This window comes from Schistocerca piceifrons, chromosome 3 (assembly GCF_021461385.2).
Source record: "Schistocerca piceifrons isolate TAMUIC-IGC-003096 chromosome 3, iqSchPice1.1, whole genome shotgun sequence".
NCBI classification, from domain to species: domain Eukaryota; kingdom Metazoa; phylum Arthropoda; class Insecta; order Orthoptera; family Acrididae; genus Schistocerca; species Schistocerca piceifrons.
This window is the reverse complement of record NC_060140.1, coordinates 279,885,063-279,906,979: the sequence shown is the minus strand read 5'-3', so window position 1 is coordinate 279,906,979 and position 21,917 is coordinate 279,885,063. Positions and strand designations below refer to the sequence as shown.

The following is a 21,917-nucleotide window of genomic DNA, read 5'->3' as shown; positions in this document are numbered from 1 at the left end:
TCTCTCACCAATTGAAAACGTCTGGTCAATGGTGGCCGAGCAACTGGCTCATCACAATACGCCAGTCAGTTCTCTTAATGAACTGTGGTATCGTGTTGAAGCTGCATGGGCAGCTGTACCTGTACACGCCATCCAAGCTCTGTTTGACTCAATGCCCAGGCGTATCAAGACCGTTATTACGGCCAGAGGTGGTTGTTCTGGGTACTGATTTCTCAGAATCTATGCACCCAAATTGCGTGAAAACGTAATCACATGTCAGTTCTAGTATAATATATTTGTCCAATGAATACCCCATTATCATCTGCATTTCTTCTTGGGGTAGCAATTTTAGTGGCTAGTAGTGTATGTTTTTGTACTCTCCATCAATTCCCTTCTTGTTTTTCTTTTTCTTCTTCTCTCCCGCTCCTACTTCGCCCCCACTCTTCCTCTTTTCCTTTACCCTTCGTCATTTTCGGACCTGTCCCAAAGCTGTCACGTCACTGAAACTGTCCCAATGGCACGCACTTCGACTTACACTACCTTTGCCCCTGGCTATAGACAATGATTCAACTATGTACAACAATTTACTACGGACGTTTTGTATGTGAGGTATGAGCATTTTGGCCCAGCAGATGCAGAGACGTTGAACAGCAGCAAATGAAACGAAAAACTTAGCTATTTTTGATGTCGCAGGAAGTATCACTTTACTGGCATGGGAAATGCCCCAGATACTCACAACGAGCATGAAGAAGAAGACCGCAGCCCACGCAGGTGCCCCGGGCAGCTGCAGCACGACCTCTGGGTAGGTGAGGAACACAAGCCCCGGCCCGCTACGCACCACGTCGGCCACCTCGGCACCCTTCTCGGATGCCACAAAGCCCAGGATGGAGAAAGTCACACAGCCCGCTACCAGGCTGGTCAGGGTGTTCACCACGCACGTGATGAGTGCGTCCCTGCACACATAAATAATACAATATCACTTATACTACGGTCGCGGGTTCGAATCCTGCCTCGGGCATGGATGTGTGTGATGTCCTTAGGTTAGTTAGGTTTAATTAGTTCTAAGTTCTAGGCGACTGATGACCTCAGAAGTTAAGTCGCATAGTGCTCAGAACCATTTGAACCATTTTTTTTATCACTAACATACTCAGCAAATGGCAAAAAGGAAACATTAGGACCTCATTAACCTATTTGGAATCGTCATAAAGCCTTAATTGTCACTTCCCAAAAACATAAAATCAGAATTCTGTGCATTCTATTGTGAAGTTGCGATACATCGCTTATGTCACCTATGCTGCATTTCCAGTAATGCTATCAGCCGTTTATATTTCGTAGTTCTATTTTTGTTCTTGTTTATGTGTATTCTGACGAGCCCAGGACGCACACCAACACAGCTTTAGTTTGCTCTGCTGTGCTTTTTAATTCAACCTAATAATAATTTTCATGCTAGTTTAAAGCATGTTTAGAAATCTTAGTTCAATGGAGATAACTTTTCTCCGATCGACATGGATTTTAATGCTTTCCTATAGTCAATATAAAGAAATCTTTACTATCAAAAACAGTCTTAATCACAATTTATTTATTACGGTGACCGGTTTCGACCACTACTGTGGTCATCTTGGTCGAAACCGGTCACCGTAATACACTCCTGGAAATTGAAATAAGAACACCGTGAATTCATTGTCCCAGGAAGGGGAAACTTTATTGACACATTCCTGGGGTCAGATACATCACATGATCACACTGACAGAACCACAGGCACATAGACACAGGCAACAGAGCATGCACAATGTCGGCACTAGTACAGTGTATATCCACCTTTCGCAGCAATGCAGGCTGCTATTCTCCCATGGAGACGATCGTAGAGATGCTGGATGTAGTCCTGTGGAACGGCTTGCCATGCCATTTCCACCTGGCGCCTCAGTTGGACCAGCGTTCGTGCTGGACGTGCAGACCGCGTGAGACGACGCTTCATCCAGTCCCAAACATGCTCAATGGGGGACAGATCCGGAGATCTTGCTGGCCAGGGTAGTTGACTTACACCTTCTAGAGCACGTTGGGTGGCACGGGATACATGCGGACGTGCACTGTCCTGTTGGAACAGCAAGTTCCCTTGCCGGTCTAGGAATGGTAGAACGATGGGTTCGATGACGGTTTGGATGTACCGTGCACTATTCAGTGTCCCCTCGACGATCACCAGTGGTGTACGGCCAGTGTAGGAGATCGCTCCCCACACCATGATGCCGGGTGTTGGCCCTGTGTGCCTCGGTCGTATGCAGTCCTGATTGTGGCGCTCACCTGCACGGCGCCAAACACGCATACGACCATCATTGGCACCAAGGCAGAAGCGACTCTCATCGCTGAAGACGACACGTTTCCATTCGTCCCTCCATTCACGCCTGTCGCGACACCACTGGAGGCGGGCTGCACGATGTTGGGGCGTGAGCGGAAGACGGGCTAACGGTGTGCGGGACCGTAGCCCAGCTTCATCGAGACGGTTGCGAATGGTCCTCGCCGATACCCCAGGAGCAACAGTGTCCCTAATTTGCTGGGAAGTGGCGGTGCGGTCCCCTACGGCACTGCGTAGGATCCTACGGTCTTGGCGTGCATCCGTGCGTCGCTGCGGTCCGGTCCCAGGTCGACGGGCACGTGCACCTTCCGCCGACCACTGGCGACAACATCGATGTACTGTGGAGACCTCACGCCCCACGTGTTGAGCAATTCGGCGGTACGTCCACCCGGCCTCCCGCATGCCCACTATACGCCCTCGCTCAAAGTCCGTCAACTGCACATACGGTTCACGTCCACGCTGTCGCGGCATGCTACCAGTGTTAAAGACTGCGATGGAGCTCCATATGCCACGGCAAACTGGCTGACACTGACGGCGGCGGTGCACAAATGCTGCGCAGCTAGCGCCATTCGACGGCCAACACCGCGGTTCCTGGTGTGTCCGCTGTGCCGTGCGTGTGATCATTGCTTGTACAGCCCTCTCGCAGTGTCCGGAGCAAGTATGGTGGGTCTGACACACCGGTGTCAATGTGTACTTTTTTCCATTTCCAGGAGTGTAAATAAATTGTGATCAAGACTGTTTTTGAAAGTAAATATTTGTAACACATTGTGATCACTGTTCTCTCCCATTGTTGTTGTTGTGGTCTTCAGTCCTGAGAATGGTTTGATGCAGCTCTCCATGCTAATCTATCCTGTGCAAGCTCCTTCATCTCCCAGTACCTACTGCAATCTACATCCTTCTGAATCTGCTTAGTGTATTCATCTCTTGGTCTCCCTCTACGATTTTTACCCTCCACGCTGCCCTCCAATGCTAAATTTGTGATCCCTTGATGCCTCATGACATGCCCTACCAACCGATCCCTTCTTCTAGTCAAGTTGTGCCACAAACTTCTCTTCTCCCCAATCCTATTCAATACTGCCTCATTAGTTATGTGATCTACCCACCTTATCTTCAGCATTCTTCTGTAGCACCACATTTCGAAAGCTTCTATTCTCTTCTTGTCCAAACTATTTATTGTCCATGTTTCACTTCCATACATGGCTACACTCCATACAAATACTTTCAGAAACGACTTCCTGACACTTAAATCTATACTCGATGTTAACAAATTTCTCTTCTTCAGAAACGCTTTCCTTGCCATTGCCAGCCTACCTTTTATATCCTCTCTACTTCGACCATCATCAGTTATTTTGCTCTCCAAATAGCAAAACTCCTTTACTACTTTAAGTGTCTCATTTCCTAATCTAATTCCCTCAGCATCACCCGACTTAATTAGATTACATTCCATTATCCTCCTTTTGCTATTGTTGATGTTCATCTTATATCCTCCTTTCAAGACACTGTCCATTCCGTTCAACTGCTCTTCCAAGTCCTTCGCTGTCTCTGACAGTAGTAGTGTTCTCTCCAATAACGTATTCAAAAGATAAAGAAAGGCAGACAAAAGCTAAATGATTGTGAAAAAGTCGTAGCAGCTAAATAACTCATCTGACAGCTAAATGGCATCAAAAAGAAGTTAGAGTTAGCTCTAAAAAAATTGGTTTGGCAACACTGCTTAATACCGGTTCGTGAAACATTGTAAGGAGTGACTTCAGGACAATCGGCGTCTATACTCAAACGGTTCACTTTTTTCATATTTTCTGCGGCACTTTCCTATCAAACAAACAGGGTCTATGAATCTTCGTGCTGCACTTGCTTGTATACGTTCAGTATTCCTTACTATATCTATTTCATATGAGCTCCACACTTTTTAGCAACATTCTAGAATGGTTCACACAAGTATTTTGTAAATAATTTTCTGTGTATCCTGACTACATTGTCTCATGCCTCAAAAAATGTAAACGCTCTTATAAGTCCGAATCTCTCATTAAAGCAAATAGGAATCATTTCTGTTTTGTGGGTAATAAATTAGAAGGCAGTGGAAAACCTAGCAACGCTTCCGATTTTTGCAGAATTAGAAATCACTACCTTCATTGTGTGAAGTTTGAAGTAGATGAGATGGTGTATGATGTGAAGAAGGAAGGTAGCGGAAGAAAGAGATGTTCAACAGACAACAAAACTGTTGATGCAGTGATTCAGGCGTACACACAATCCCGAAAAGAACTGTGAGGCAGTACTCTCGTGACTATGAGATCAGAAAAAGCTAGTTTCTGCAGAATTTTGCGGACTCACACTTGCATGTACTGGGCTAACGAAAATCTATATGTAACTGAAGAAAGACATGTTAATCTACCAGGGTTACGATTCAGGTGTGGTCTGTTGGCTAGAGGATTAACTGGGCCGCACTCGAAGAGGCTGTTACAGGTGACTCTTAACTAGAAATGTTACACATGATAATCCAGATTTTAACGTTATTTTCGACAATAAAGATCATTGCCTTCAACAGAATGTGCGCCAGCTCACTTTCAGCATCATGTGGTGGAATTTGTCAATGCACATTCTCTTCGAGACGGTTAGGATGAAGAGAAGTATCCAGCTCGATCATCGCGTGTAAACTCTTTAGATATCTAGCTTTGGCGTACTGTCAGGAACGTTGTGCATGCCGCAAAACCACAAACACTGTATGATATAAGAGAGGAAACTCAGCAATCTTTCCATCATATCCCATCAGAAATATTACAATTCGTATGTTGATTTGATCTAAGTCATTGTCGACTATGCGCTGCGGTGAAAGGTGGTAATTTTGAGCATATACACCTTAAATTATACCTTAATGTAAACGACATCGAAAACTTTTCATTTCTAGCCGCTTTAATTAAACATGTATCCAATTTCAAAGAGTGTATACATTATCTTGGGTTTCTGATTTCAATCTCTACATCGTTTGATACTTCACAAAATGTTACATACAAGTATTTTTAAGAAGTCACTGATTGTAATTGTGACCCGCCGATACTGTAGTCATAAGATATTATGGTTTTCCGCGTCATGTGATTGCGCAGTTTTATATTTCTGAACAATTAAAGCAAGTTGTCAGTCATTACTCTAGTTTCAAATGTTATCAAACTCGCTTTGAATAACTGTTCAGTTTTTACAGGTAGTACATGGCAATAGGTAACTGCTTCGTCGGCAAAAACATTGAAGTTGTCTAACACAATACGTGGGGTCATCAATGTACATCGTGAACAGAGAGAGTCCCTCCCTTGTGCACCCTTTTAGTTACCTCTACATCGAAGATCTCTCCATCTGAGGTAACGTGCTATTCGGCTTACTAGTAGCCACGAGGACATTCATTTAGCAATCTGACATCAATCGGTTTTCCTCTTAACTCGGTTGCTATGATCAATGCTCTGTGTTTATCGTGATCTTCATTTGTCAGTTTCGCACCTGTTGGGCGTTTGTCATCTCAGAAAGTCCCAAACGCCGGCTGTCACGTGTGATTCACAACTGTATGCCAATTTCTTCGAGATATTTCCATGCCTTTGCGTGTCACGGAACTATTTGATTTGGTCTCTAATCAAAAATATTAAGTAACTGATTTTAATCTCTCCACTGTTGTTCACGATGAAGTCTTGGAGACATGTAGCTACATTGTATTTCATTATGTGAAAAACTATCATGGTCGATGTCGAAATACATATTCCATCCTCAAATGTATCTGGAAAACCAATCACATCTCATTACATTCAGTAAACAAGCCCTGCAAAAGAGACTACTTAGTCCACTCATCACTCTTGCATACCGTCTTAGGACATTGCCCATGTTTGAGAGATGCATAAGAAATAGGACTTACAGAACATTTTGCACCTATACAAAGATGGACGACTGAAATGGTCACAAGTTTGGTTCACCTATTGCAAAGCGCCACAGAGACGATAATAAACCGGAATTGGCATACACCTGAAGCTAGACTTCAATCAGCCCGCTGAAACCTACTCATAAATTTCGAGAAACGGTATTAAACAAAGAACCCAGAGATATTCTTTAGTCCCCTCCGTATCGCTCCCACAGGGGATGATAAGACAAAACTGAACTAACTGCAGCGAGTGCAGAGGAGTTTAGGCGGTCATTCTTCTCTCGCACCATAGGGGAACGGATTGAGAAGAAATCCAAACATGTGATAGATAATTTTCGCATTCCCCAAATTCGTTACCCTCAGAGGACTCTGAGTAAAGGAACCGTCTCGTTACTCGCCTATTTTTTTCCTGCACGTTCGTGCCGACTCGCTACTTTTCCTTTTCGTCCACCTTTTTTCTCTCAGCGGAGAACGACATTAGTGATACGGAGTACTGGATACATTTTGAACTCGTATGTTTTATCATACAATGTAAGCTTTCGCGGGTGGTGCTGACATCACAAAACTTCCGGGTTACTAAAACTTTCTCCTACTGCGACTGCGGGAGAACCACTAAAGATGTCTCCCACAATCGGACAGGAAACGTTAGAAGAAAGTTCTGCACATCGACCACGGCCTAATAGCCCGGAAGTTTTAAGTGATGTCGCCATGTTTTCTTTCCCCACATGCGTGTGGGAGGAGTTGGCACTACCCATACCCTTCCAGTTCCTCCTGTGCACACAGTACGGTTTCCGGAGTACGGAAAATCGCCGGATTTTCGATAGCCCACAACGTGAAACCGGGGCTTTAACAGGGCTACAGCAAGTGAACGGAGAACAGCATCTGCCGTCCAGCGGCCGTAGTCGCCGTGTGTTTGCCTGCAACTGGAGAGACCGATCGTTGTACGACAGTGAGGCGATTCAGTTATGAATTAGTTTGATATGACAACGAGTTCAAGTCCCAAAATTTCAGCTTTATCATTGATACCATTACAACCATGGTGACTGTTCATCAGTATGTAGAAGAGAAAAATTAGTTCGGGAAAGAGTTCCCACTCAAATAGCGCTTGCACCCAACAGCCTGATTTATTTGTTGAATATATGCCAATCTCTGTTTTTTTTTTTCTACAGTCAGTTTTTACCCACTATGGCTCACTTTAATATTAGTGAAATTATTCCCTGATGTCTTAACACACGTTCTATCTATCTCTTCTTTTTGTCAATGTTTACACATGTTCCTTTCTTCACCCATTCTGCGAAAAACTACTCATTCCTTGTCTCATCAGTTCATATAATTTTCAACCTCTTTCTATAGCACCACATGTCAGACATTTCTATTCCCTTATTTTCCGGTTTTCCAGCAGTCCACGATTCAATTCCATACAATGCTGCGTTCAAAACGTCCATTCTCAGAAATTTCTTCCTCAAATGAAGGGCTCTGTTTGATACTAGTAGAACTTTTTGGGCAAGAGTATCATTTTTGCCTGCGATAGTCTGCTTCTTATATCCTCCATGTTTTGTTCGTCAAGCATGATTTTGCTTACAAGGTAGCAGAATTCCTTCAATTCGACCAACTCGTTGTCATCAGTTTTGAAGATGTCTTATTTCTGCTGCTACTCATTCTTCGATTTGTTGTCATTCTGTAGTGTTTTTGCTCATTAAGCTGTTCATTCCGTTTAACATGATCGTCGAAATCGTTAACCTGAATATAGTGCAACATTTAGTTCTTATTTTTTCAGTCCTATTAGAGAGTATGTACACTGCCTGAGAAATAGTGAAGCACCCAGAAGTCATGGTCGAATGTCAACGTAAAACCATTGGTGGGTATGTAAATGATTGTTGTTGTTGTGGTCTTCAGTCCTGAGACTAGTGTGATGCAGCTCTCCATGCTACCCTATCCTGTGCAAGCTTCTTCATCTCCCAGTACTTACTGCAACCTACATCCTTCTGAATCTGCTTAGTGTATTCATCTCTTGGTCTCCCTCTATGATTTTTACCCTACACGCTGCCCTCCAATGCTAAATTTGTGATCCCTTGATGCCTCAGAACATGTCCTACCAACCGATCCCTTCTTCTTGTCAAGTTGTGCCACAAACTCCTCTTCTCCCCAATTCTATTCAATACCTCCTCATTAGTTATATGATCTACCCACCTAATTTTCAACATTCTTCTGTACTACCACATTTCGAAAGCTCCTATTCTCTTCTTGTCCAAACTAGTTATCGTCCATGTTTCACTTCCATACATGGCTACACTCCATACAAATACTTTCAGAAACGACTTCCTGACACTTAAATCTATACTCGATGTTAACAAATTTCTCTTCTTCAGAAACGCTTTCCTTGCCATTGCCAGTCTACATTTTATATCTTCTCTACTTCGACCATCATCAGTTATTTTGCTCCCCAAATAGCAAAACTCCTTTACTACTTTAAGTGTCTCATTTCCTAATCTAATTCCCTCAGCATCACCCGATTTAATTCGACTATATTCCATTATTCTCGTTTTGCTTTTGTTGATGTTCATCTTATATCCTCCTTTACTAGACACTGTCCATTCCGTTCAACTGCTCTTCCAAGTCCTTTGCTGTCTCTGACAGAATTACAAAGTCATCGACGAAGCTCAAAGTTTTAGGGTTGCCGTTCTCTGTAACAGGTACAGCAGCCACCAGAGAGCACTGGTGGTACGTGTTTAGTGTTATTACCAGGCCTGTGAATGTAGATACATGGAGATACTGTGCCTTCGTGTGAGACAACATTATCAATACCTGACAAGGTTTGCAAGTGATGTTATTATCGGTCTCCATTTGGCTGGCTGGTCGAATTGTGCAGTATCCCGATGTGTGGGGCATTCGGATATAACAGTGGGCCAATGTTGAACAGCATGGGAACGTAAGGACAGGCAGACACGTCGTGATCGACCACATCTGACCATCAGAACGGACGACCTCTGTATTGTGCACAAAGCATATCGTAACTCCTTCACATAATCGCATGGCATGCGAGAATAAGTAATGGGCTACCTGCAACATTCTATCCCATCCCACAACGTTGGTCAGAAACTAGCAGCAGCCGTCCCACGGAATTGCCGTGCCACGGACGGACTGCCGTTCACACAACAACACAAACGGATGCGTTTGGTGTGGTACAGTGACCGGTAAGCACGGATCAATTACGAATGGCATGGCATTGCGCTCAGCACTGCCCTGAATGACCATCATCGGCGAGTATGGAAGGGACCTGGACATAGGTCTTATTCTTCCAATACTTCGGAGCGCCACGGCGGTGTTACTCATGGCGTTAGAATGTGGGGAACTATCGGCTATGACTTAGGTTACAGGTAGTAATACCAAAAGAAATCAGCTAAATTTCGATTACGCGATAAGTCAGACAAATCTGAAGGCTGTAAATTCAACTAAATACTTAGGGATTACAATTACAAATAACCTAAATTGGAACGATCACATAGATAATCTTGTGGGTAGAGCAAACCAAAGACTGCGATTCATTGGCAGAACACTTAGAAGATGCAACAGGTCTACTAAAGAGACTGCTTACATCACGCTTGTCCGCCCTATTCTGGAGTATTGCTGTGCGGTGTGGGATCCGCATCAGGTGGGACTGACGGATAATATCGAAAAAGTACAAAGAAGGGCAGCTCGTTTTGTAATATCGCGAAATAGGGGAGATAGGGTCACAGACATGATACGTGAATTGGAGTGGCAATCATTAAAACAAAGGCGGTTTTCGTTGCAACTGTATCTTCTCATGAAATTTCAATCACCAGTTTTCTCCGATTGCGAAAACATTCTGTTGGCACCCACCTACATAGGGAGAAATGATCATCACAATAAAATAAGAGAAATCAGGGCTCGCACAGAAAAATTTAAGTGCTCGTTTTTCCCGCGTGCCGTTCGAGAGTGGAACGGTAGAGAGACAGCTTGAAGGTGATTCATTAAACCCTCGACCAGGCACTTTACTGTGAATAGCAGAGTAATCACGTAGATTTAGATGTAGATGTCGACTGAGGGAACTCTGACAGCACAACAGCATCTCACAAAAACATCATGTGTCCTCATATAATCCCTCCGTATCGCGGTGCCATTTTTGAACGGGACAGTATCTATTCACACATGATACGTGTCTGTACAAACTATCTGCGTGATTTTGAGGTACTTCTTGGACCAGCGAGATACCCAGGTCTGTCCCCGATAGAACATGTGTCGGACCAGCTCGGACGTCAACTCGGTTCCAGTACTATTACCCAGGATATCAAGGACCAATTACAACAGCTGTCGGCCAGCTTACCTCAGGAGACGATACTATGGATTTATGAAATTGTCCCTTAGCGAACCAGTGCTTGCATCTAGATCAGAGGGGTGCAACGTCATACTGATAAATCGGCTTACTCTGCCAAGTTTCTCATAAATTTGACTCGATTTTTTAATCACCCGTGACATTTTAATTAGGTTCCTCCTCCCATTTTGGATGCTTTACTTTTTTATCAGCCTGTTTACGTAGATATAGGTTTACATGTGATGGTGCACAAGTGGCAGCGTAGGGTGTTTCTTTGTGGTAAGGGTCCGCAGCTCGTGGTCTCGCGATCGCGTTCTCGCTTCCCGAGCACGGGGTCCCGGGTTCGATTACCGGCGGGGTCAGGGATTTTCACCTGCCTCGAGATGACTGGGTGTTTGTGTTGTCCTCATCATTTCATCATCATTCATGAAAGTGCCGCCTGTATATAAGAAGGGTAGAAGGACGGATCCTCAAACTCACAGACCAGTATCCTTAACATCGGTTTGTTGCAGGATTCTCGAATATATTCCCAGTTCGAATATAATGAATATCCTTGAGACAGAGAAGTTGCTGTCCATGCGTCAGCACGGCTTTAGAAAGCATAGCTCCTGCGAAACGCAACTCGCCCTTTTTTCACACGATATCTTGCGAACCATGGATGAAGGGTATCAGATGGATGCCATATTCTACATCTACATCTACATCGATACTCCGCAAGCCACCCAACGGTGTGTGGCGGAGGGCACTTTACGTGCCACTGTCATTACCTCCCTTTCCTGTTCCAGTCGCGTATGGTTCGCGGGAAGAACGACTGTCTGAAAGCCTCCGTGCGCGCTCTAATCTCTCTAATTTTACATTCGTGATCTCCTCGGGAGGTATAAGTAGGGGGAAGCAATATATTCGATACCTCATCCAGAAACGCACCCTCTCGAAACCTGGCGAGCAAGTTACACCGCGATGCAGAGCGCCTCTCTTGCAGAGTCTGCCACTTGAGTTTATTAAACATCTCCGTAACGCTATCACGGTTACCAAATAACCCGGTAACGAAACGCGCCGCTCTTCTTTGGATCTTCTCAATCTCTTCCGTCAACCCGACCTGGTACGGATCCCACACTGATGAGCAATACTCAAGTATAGGTCGAACGAGTGTTTTGTAAGCCACCTCCTTTGTTGATGGACTACATTTTCTAAGCACTCTCCCAATGAATCTCAACCTGGTACCCGCCTTACCAACAATTAATTTTATATGATCATTCCACTTCAAATCGTTCCGCACGCATACTCCCAGATATTTTACAGAAGTAACTGCTACCAGTGTTTGTTCCTTGACTTCCGGAACGCGTTTGACTCTGTGCCCCACTGCAGACTCCTAACTAAGGTACGAGCATATGGGATTGGTTCCCAAATATGTGAGTGGCTCGAAGACTTCTTAAGTAATAGAACCCAGTACGTTGTCCTCGATGGTGAGTGTTCATCGGAGGTGAGGGTATCATCTGGAGTGCCCCAGGGAAGTGTGGTAGGTCCGCTGTTGTTTTCTATCTACATAAATGATCTTTTGGGTAGGGTGGATAGCAATGTGTGGCTGTTTGCTGATGATGCTGTGGTGTATGGGAAGGTGTCGTCGTTGAATGACTGTAGGAGGATACAAGATGACTTGGACGGGATTTGTGATTGGTGTAAAGAAAGGCAGCTAACTCTTAATATAGATAAATGTAAATTAATGCAGATGAATAGGAAAAAGAATCGCGTAATGTTTGAATCCTCCATTAGTAGTGTAGCGCTTGACACAGTCACGTCGATTAAATATTTGGGTGTAACATTGCAGAGCGATATGAAGTGGGACAAACATGTAATGGCAGTTGTGGGGAAGGCGGATAGTCGTCTTCGGTTCATTGGTAGAATTTTGGGAAGATGTGGTTCATCTGTAAAGGAGACTGCTTATAAAACACTAATACGACCTATTCTTGAGTACTGCTCGAGTGTTTGGGATCCCTATCAGGTCGGATTGAGGGAGGACATAGAAGCAATTCAGAGGCGGACTGCTAGATTTGTTACTGGTAGATTTGATCATCACGCGAGTGTTACGGAAATGCTTCAGGAACTCGGGTGGGAGTCTCTGGAGGAAAGGAGACGTTCTTTTCGTGAATCGCTACTGAGGAAATTTAGAGAACCAGCATTTGAGGCTGACTGCAGTACAATTTTACTGCCGCCAACTTATATTTCGCGGAAAGACCACAAAGATAAGATAAGAGAGATTGGGGCTCGTACAGAGGCATATAGGCAGTCATTTATCCCTCGTTCCATTTGGAAGTGAAACAGGGAGAGAAGATGCTAGTTGTGGTACGAGGTTCCCTCCGCCACGCACCGTATGGTGGATTGCGGAGTATGTATGTAGATGTAGATGTAGAAGTGCCGAGATTAGACTGAGCAAAAGTTGGGAATTTGTACGGGCACTGATAACCGCACATTTGAGCGCCCGGCAAACCAAACATCATCATCATCTTTGTGGAGGGAGGGGGGGGGCGATTGAAAGACATTGAAGATATTAAATAAACAGCGAATGGCAAAATTCTTCATTTGTTGAAGATACACTTGGGACAGAAGGCGCTAAAGCAAGTGATTACTTTTTGGGAGGCGTGTTGTGGCGAGTCTGACCTGTAGCAGTTGTGATGGAACTTGTTGTAGGAGCCGAGCGCTGGCAGGGCGCCGGTGCCGATGCTGTAGGCGAAGAAGATCTGCGTGGCCCCGTCTATCCAGGGCCCCGGCGACGCCAGCTCCTCCCACCGAGGCGTCACGTAGTACAGCAGGCCGTCGGCAGCGCCTCGCAGCGTCACTGCACGCACCACCAGCACCGCCAGAACCGCGTACGGGAACAGCGCCGTGAACCAGATCACCTGCCACAGCGTAGACTCTACATACACTCCGTACTCTCTGCAACACGGCCTGTATGCATTCTTACATTTTACCGGTCACCTCACCTCCTTATTACGAGGGGCATTCAATAAGTAATGCAACACCTTTTGTTCTCGAACAATTTCGGTTGAAAAAATGCGGAATTTGTTGTGGGATACTGCGGATAATTCCCGCTTTAGCGCCTTAATTTCATGAAGTTCCGATAGGTGTCGGCACTATACATAGCCTTCAAAATGGCGCCTGTAACAGATGTGCGTTCCAAGCAGAGAGTTGTCACTGAGTGTGTTTTGGCGGAAAGCCAGAGCATTGCAGATGTACATAGGTGCTTGCAGAATATCTACGGAGACCCCACAGTGAACAAAAGCACGTTGAGTCATTGAGCACACCTGTCCGATCTACCGCGTGTCAGATGTTGAAACGTGCGGACACTCTCATTCGAGGTGACCGACGGATCACTATTAAACACCTCGCTGCTCAACTGGACGTCTCTGTTGGTACTGCTGCTGACACACTTCCCCACCAGTTGGGATACTAAAAGGTGTCTCCCGTTGGGTTCCTCACCGGCTTACAGAAGATCATAAACAGCAGCGAAAGACCATCTGTACGGAATTGCTTACGTGTTACTAGACTGACTGTGATAGTTTTTTCTTGTCGAAATTTCATCACACGCGATGAAACATGGGTTCATGACTTGGAAGAAAACGTCCAAAGCAACACCGTCAGCCGGTAAAGTCACGGCGACGGTCTTCTGGGGCGCTGAAGGGGTTATTTTGTTCGATGTCCTCCCTCATGGTGCAACGATCAGCCCTGAAGTGTATTGTGTTACCCTTAGAAAACTGAAGAAATGACTTCAGCGTATTCGTCACCACTAAAATGCAAACGAGGTTCTCATTCTCCACGGCAATGAAAGGCCTCAGCGAAGTCAACCGAGAGGAGATCACAAAACTTCACTGGACTGTCCTTCCTCAACCACCCTACAGCCTGGATCTCGCACTTCTCGACGTTCATCTGTTTGGCCCAATGAAAAATGCACTCAATAGGAAGCAGTACGTGGATGATGGGGAGGCCGGCCGGTGTGGCAGTCTGGAACCGCGCGACCGCTACGGTCGCAGGTTCGAATCCTGCCTCGGGCATGGGTGTGTGTGATGTCCTTAGGTTAGTTAGGTTTAAGCAGTTCTGAGTTGTAGGGGAGCGATGACACCTACATCTACATGACTACTCTGCAACTCACATTTAAGTGCTTGGCAGAGGGTTCATCGAATCCAATTATACTATCTCTCTACCATTCCACTCCCGAACAGCGCGCGGGGAAAACGAACACCTAAACCTTTCTGTTCGAGCTCTGATTTCTCTTATTTTATTTTGATGATCATTCCTACTTTTGTAGGTTGGGCTCAACAAAATATTTTCGCATTCGGAAGAGAAAGTTGGTGACTGAAATTTCGTAAATAGATCTCAAAAATGGCTCTGAGCACTATGGGACTCAACTGCTGAGGTCATTAGTCCCCTAGAACTTAGAACTAGTTAAACCTAACTAACCTAAGGACAGCACAAACATCCATGCCCGAGGCAGGATTCGAACCTGCGACCGTAGCGGTCTTGCGGTTCCAGACTGCAGCGCCTTTAACCGCACGGCCACTTCGGCCGGCTGTAAATAGATCTCGCCGCGACGAAAAACGTCTTTGCTTTAATGACTTCCATCCCAACTCGCGTATCATATCTGCCACACTCTCTCCCCTATTACGTGATAATATAAAACGAGCTGCCCTTTTTTGCAACCTTTCGATGTCCTCCGTCAATCCCACCTGGTAAGGATCCCACACCGCGCAGCAATATTCTAACAGAGGACGAAGGAGTGTAGTGTAAGCTGTGTCTTTAGTGGACTTGTTGCATCTTCTAAGTGTCCTGCCAATGAAACGCAACCTTTGGCTCGCCTTCCCCACAATATTATCTATGTGGTCTTTCCAACTGAAGTTGTTCGTAATTTTAACACCCAGGTACTTAGTTGAATTGACAGCCTTGAGAATTGTACTATTTATCGATTAATCGAACTCCAACGGATTTCTTTCGGAACTCATGTGGATCACCTCACACTTTTCGTTATTTAGCGTCAACTGCCACCTGCCACACCATACAGTAATCTTTTCTAAATCGCTTTGCAACTGATACTGGTCTTCGAATGACCTTACTAGACGGTAAATTACAGCATCATCTGCGAAAAACCTAAGAGAACTGCTCAGATTGTCACACAGGTCATTTATATAGATCAGGAACAGCAGAGGTCCCAGGACGCTTCCCTGGGGAACACCTGATATCACTTCAGTTTTACTCGATGATTTGCCGTCTATTACTACGAACTGCGAACTTCCTGACAGGAAATCACGAATCCAGTCGCACAACTGAGATGATACCCCATAGGCCCGAAGCTTGATTAGAAGTTGCTTGTGAGGAGTGGTGTCAAAAACTTTCCGGAAATCTAGAAATACGGAATCAACTTGAGATCCCCTGTCGATAGCGGCCATTACTTCGTGCGAATAAAGAGCTAGCTGCGTTGCACAAGAACGATGTTTTCTGAAACCATGCTGATTACGTATCAACAGATCGTTCCCTTCGAGGTGATTCATAATGTCTGAATACAGTATATGCTCCAAAACCCTACTGCTAACCGACGTCAATGATATAGGTCTGTAGTTCGATGGATTATTCCTACTACCATTCTTAAACACTGGTGCGACCTGCGCAATTTTCCAATCTCAGAAGTTAAGTCCCATAGTGCTCAGAGCCATTTGAACCATTTGATCATGGGGAGGTTATTGATGCAGCAAGAAGTTGGATCCGAGTTCGAGCAGCAGAGTAGAACCATGCGGGCATGTAGGCCCTCCCAGTAAGGTGTCGTAAGGTCGTCGCATTTATCGGAGATTATGTGAAAAATTGGTTTTTGTAGCCAAAAGAGTGGGAAATAATATGGTGTATTGGAATGCTGAATAAAGCCAACCTGCTTTCAGAAAAAAAGTGTTGCAATTCTTATTGAACGCCCATTGTATTCTACCAGTCATCTCCATATTACGTAAGTGGTACCTCTGACGCTTCTAGAACGACGTTTTGTGGTGGGCTTTAGTACAAAGACCGGTTTAATGCAACTATCAACACTCATCTCTTCTGTGCAAGCATTCTCATCTTTGAATAACTACTGAAACGTATATCCATTTGAATCTGCTTATAGTCGTCAGCCGCGCTGAGTGGCCGTGCGGTCTGGGGCACCTTGTCACGGATTACGCGGCCCCTCCTGCCGAAGGTTCGAATGCTCCCTCGGGCGTGGGTGCGTGTGTTGTTCTAGCATAAGTTAGTTTAAGTAGCGTGTAACTCTAGGGTCCATTGACCTTAGCAGTTTAGTGCCATAAGAATGCACACACATTTGAACATTTTATAGTAGTCAAGCCTTCACCTCTCCCTAAAATTGCTCCCCTCCCCCTCTCCATTGCACACAGACACACATACACTTCCTTCCATTATCCATTTGCAGTCTGACGATTCCTTGACGCCTCTGGCTGTATCCTATCAACCCTCCAATTTAGTCAAATTGTGCCACAAATTTCTTTTTCCCCCAGTTTGATTCACTACCTCTTCATTAATTATTCGATCCGTCCAGATACTCTTCAGCATTCTTCTAGAGCACCACACTTCGGGACTCGCATTCGGGAGGACGACGGTTCAATCCCGCGTCCGGCCATCCTGATTTAGGTTTTCCGTGATTTCCCTAACTCGCTCCAGGCAAATGCCGGGATGGTTCCTTTCAAAGGGCACGGCCGACTTCCTTCCCCGTCCTTCCCTAACCCGATGAGACCGATGACCTCGCTGTCTGGTCTCCTTCCTCAAAACCAACCAACCAACCACACTTCGAAAACTTGTCTCTCTTCTTGTCTTAACAGTTTATCGTCTACGTTTCACTTCCGTACAAGGCTACACGCCAAACAAATGCCTTCAGGAAAGACTTCCTATCATTTAAATCCATGTTCGATGTTAACATATTTCTCTTCATCAGAAACGCTTTTCTAACCATTGCTAGTCTACATTTTATATCCTCTCTACTTCGCCATTGCAGGCCTGTTATCGAAAGTACGAGCATCTGGAATAAGTTCATAGATATGTGAGTGGCTCTAAGACTTCTTAAGTAATAGAACCCAGTATGTTGTCCTCGACGTGAGAGTTCATCAGAAACAAAGGTATCGTCAGGAACGCCCCAGGGAAGTGTGAGAGATCCACTGTTGTTCTCTATATACATAAATGATTTGGCGGACGGGGTGGGCAGCAGTCTGCGGTTGTTTGCTGATGATGCTGTGGTACACGATAATGTGGCGAATTTGAAGGTCTGTATGGAGATACAAGACGACTTTGACAGAGTTTCTAGGTGGTAGTTGGTGTGATGAACGGCAATTAGCTCTAAATGTGGGATAATGTCAGTTAATGTGGATTAGTATGAAAAACAAACCTGTAATTTTCGGATGCAGCATTAGCAGTGTCCTGCTTGATACAGTCACGTCGTTTAAATGTCTGGGAGTAACGTTGCAAAGCGATATGAAATGGAACGAGCGTGTGAGAACTGTGGTAGGGAAGGCGAATGGTTGACTCAGGGTTATTGGGAGAATTTTTAAAAAAAGTGGTTCACTTGTAAATGACCGCATTTAGGTCGGATTGAAGAAAGACATCGAAGCAATTCAGAAACGTGCTGTTAGATTTGTTACCCGTAGGTTCGAACAACACGTAAGTTTTACGGAGATGATTAGGGAACTTAAATAGGAATTCCTGGAGGCTAGGCGATGCTCTTTTCGAGGAACACTACGGCGAAAATTTAGAGAGCCGCATTTGAAGCTGACTGCCGAATGATTCTACTGCCGTCAACATATATTGCCAATAAGGACCGCGAAGATAAAATACGGAACATTAAGGCTCATGCGGAGGCGTATAGGCGGTCGTTTTTCTCTCGATTTATTTGCGTGTGGATCAGGAAAGGAAAAGACTAGTAGTGGTACAGGGTACCTTTAGGTGTAGATCATCGGTTATTTTCATGCCGTAATAGCAAAACTCGTCGAATATTTTTAGTATGTGATTTTCTAATGTGCTCCTTTCTGCATCTCCCGATCGAATTTCACTACTGTCCATTGCCCGTGTTCTACTTACGTGGACGTACATCTTGTAACATCTTTTAAAGACATTACCCATTCCTTTCAACTGTTCTTTCAAGTCCTTTGCTGTTTCTGAAATAATTATACTGTCACCGCCAAACTACAAAGGTTTCCTTTTTTCTACTTAACTTTGAACAGTTTTTCAAATTTCTCGTCTCACTCCCTTCTCGACTACCGCTTCCCTTTCATGTGTTTCGACTCTTATAACTCCAATCTGGTTTCTTATAAGTCGTATGTAAAGTTTTGTTCCCTGTATTTTCTTCCTGCTACCTATGACATACAGAGCATAATAGCTGAAAAGGAGCTTACGTAATAACCTGTCATGGTAAGTGGAAAAAATATAACACTTTTCTAGCATTCAATGAAGATGGTAATAGAATGTTACAACTTTATTAAATTCCTCTAAATGATGTTACAATATCTTTAGGTAATAGACTATAATGTATCCATTAGGTACAGATTAAGTAATACACTTTGGGCCATAAACACTGTAACACAGCGAAAGCAGTATCCAGCAAACGTCAAATTGGCATATAGTATACTAGATGCTTGTATAAGCAAATGATTAGCATTTCAGTCCAACCGCATAAAGTAGTTTGGGGTAACGCAATTACACTTGTGTGGAAGAAAAGTTTACGCAGTAGGTTTCTCAATTAAAAATCGCATTCAAATGATGGCTATTTGTGAGAAGATCGTACAGCGTCTCGTGGAAATTGGAAATTTGTGGTAAGGTCTTATTGGACCAAACTGCTAAGGTCATCGGTCCGTAAGCTTACACACTACTTAATCTAATTCAAACTAACTTACGCTATGAACAACACACACCCATGCCCGTGGGAGGACTCGAACCTCCGACGGGGGGAGCCACACGGACCGTGACAGGGCGCCCCCTAGGCCGCGCGGCTACCCCGCGAGGCCAGCGTCTCATGTAAGAAGGAGACTCGACAGTTGCTGGATTGTGGAATATCAAGACTCCAGTTTATTTTTCGCGATACTACTGTTTGCATTGGTTGGCGTCCCATGAATGTCTCGCAAATAAGCAGTCAGTGGGTTCAGGACGGTCACACGCAACGACGTGCGGACTCTCAGTGGCGCCATGCAACTAGCGCCCAAGAGGAAAGCTATATTTTTCGCTCAACCATGAAACATTGTACAGCTACGTCGCGTACATTGACTCAGGAAATGAAATGGTTGTTAGAGCAAGACAAGTATCCACACAGACAGTGAGGTGACGTCCGGAACACCATAGACTGTAGGCACTGCGAATATTATTGCAGTTTCTCTTCATGTCAGCAGCGAGATGCGCACTGACTGTAGTGGGCGCAATTACAACACGTGATATAGGAGTTGTACCAAGGCGTCTTTCCAGACGAGCTCCAGTTCTGCATACAGCTTCACAATGGATATAAGTGTGTGTGGAAGTCTGAGGAGAGCAAACGTTGCCAAATTGCATTTGTCATCATTATAAGGGCCCGCCAGTTGGAGTGATCCTAGTAGATGCACAACGCGATCGTCTTTCTTCACATAGCGGGTAATCTGAACAGCAGACGTTACATTTCTGAAGTGGTAAGATCCATAGCTAAACCCTTTTGTCGAGATTTCTGTAACACAGCTTTCAACAAGATCTCACAAGACCACAAGTCCTCACGTACCTCGATGCAGAGGATGTTTGGCTGTTGCCCTGGCCAGAATGTTCTTCAGAGTTCTCACCTACTGAAAACATCTCATCACAGGTCATAGAGAAAGTGGCAAGTCACCACTGGCCACCACTATGATTGATGAACTGAGGTTTAGACTTGAAGCGGCATGTAATGACGTATCCGTACGTGTCATCCAAGTGCAGTTCGATTTCATGCCTGGCCGGTTTAAAGCAATTATTGTTGCCAGTGTGTTCTAAATTTGGCACAACATATCTCCAAAGAACCTTCAAATTTAATAGTGTACTCATCCTACTATACTGCACACACACAATAAGTAAAATTTTGCTTTTGCTATCCTTCTTGATGGTGCAATTTTAATGGCCCACTTTATACACTAACTGGTCAAAATCATCTGGACACTTATAAGTGAACGTTAACGTGGAGTGCGTCCACCTTCGCTTTTATGACGGCTTGAACTGCGCTGGGGACACTTTCGGTGAGATGACTGAATGTCTACGGAGGAATGGTAGCTCATGGTTTCTCAAGCGCCTATACCAGAGAAGTTAGTGATGTTGGACGCTGAAGTCTGGACCGAAGTCGGGTTGTAATTCATCCCAAAAGCTTTCCGTTGGGTTCAGGACGAGACTCTGGATAGGCCAGTCCACCTTACGAATGTTGTTGTTCACAAACCATTGCCTCAAGATGCTGCTTTACTGCAATGCGTATTATGGACTGTGCTGCTGGTCCCGGCGGAGGTTCGAGTCCTCCCTCGGGCATGGGTGTGTGTGTTTGTCCTTAGGATAATTTAGGTTAAGTAGTGTGTAAGCTTAGGGACTGATGACCTTAGGAGTTAAGTCCTATAAGATTTCACACAACCTTTTTTTTTTCTTCAGTGCGTATTGCCGAGCTGATACAAAGAATCATCGTCTCCGAACGGTTCCTCCACCGTACACAGCGCTGTAAAGTATGCTCATATCCCTCCGCATTTAGTGTTTCCTTAAGAGCGGCGAGGGTCACACCCTACCTACAGAAACCAAAAATGTGCAAATGTGTGTGAAATCTTATGTGATTTAACTGCTAAGGTCATCAGCCTCTAAGCTTACACACTACTTAACCTAAATTATCCTAATGACAAACACACACACTCATTCCCGGGGGAGGACTCGATCCTCCGCCGGAACCAGCCGCACAGTCCATGACTGCAGCACCTGAGACCGCTCGGCTAATCCCGGGCGGCTACAAAAACCACTCCCATACTGGAACACTACCTGATCCATACTTCACTGCTGGTACTACACATCTTGGCAGGTAACGTTCTCCAGGCGTTCACCAATCCCAAATCCTTCCATCGGATTGCAATGGTTTTCAGTGAGATTGATCATTAGCTCCCAGTCAATCATTGTCAGTGGCGACGTTCTTTACATCGCCTCAAGTGTCACTTATGAATGACTACACAAATGTGTGCTTATGAGGACCTATTCGACCATGGCACCCCTTTCTTTTTAGCTCAATAAGCACGTTACTATTCTAGTCATGCTCACGAGTGATAACTTCCACTGATCTCATGCAACTTTTACAAACACCCTCCTTAATGCTCAACGGTCACTATACGTCAGTACAAGAGAAT

The 21,917-nt window shown here is 44.8% G+C and overlaps 1 protein-coding gene across 1 annotated transcript in view; it reads right to left on the bottom strand.

Annotated features, from left to right (window-relative positions):
* The window catches only part of LOC124789894 (sodium- and chloride-dependent GABA transporter 1-like), a 124,273-nt gene that overhangs the window by 50,327 nt on the left and 52,029 nt on the right, over positions 1-21,917 (bottom strand). Inside the window, exons 6-7 of the mRNA XM_047257414.1 lie at positions 13,210-13,448; positions 716-932 (exon numbers count right to left, since the gene is read on the bottom strand). Of these exons, the coding sequence (XP_047113370.1) occupies positions 716-932; positions 13,210-13,448 (456 nt within the window). The remainder of the gene's footprint in view (positions 1-715; positions 933-13,209; positions 13,449-21,917) is intronic.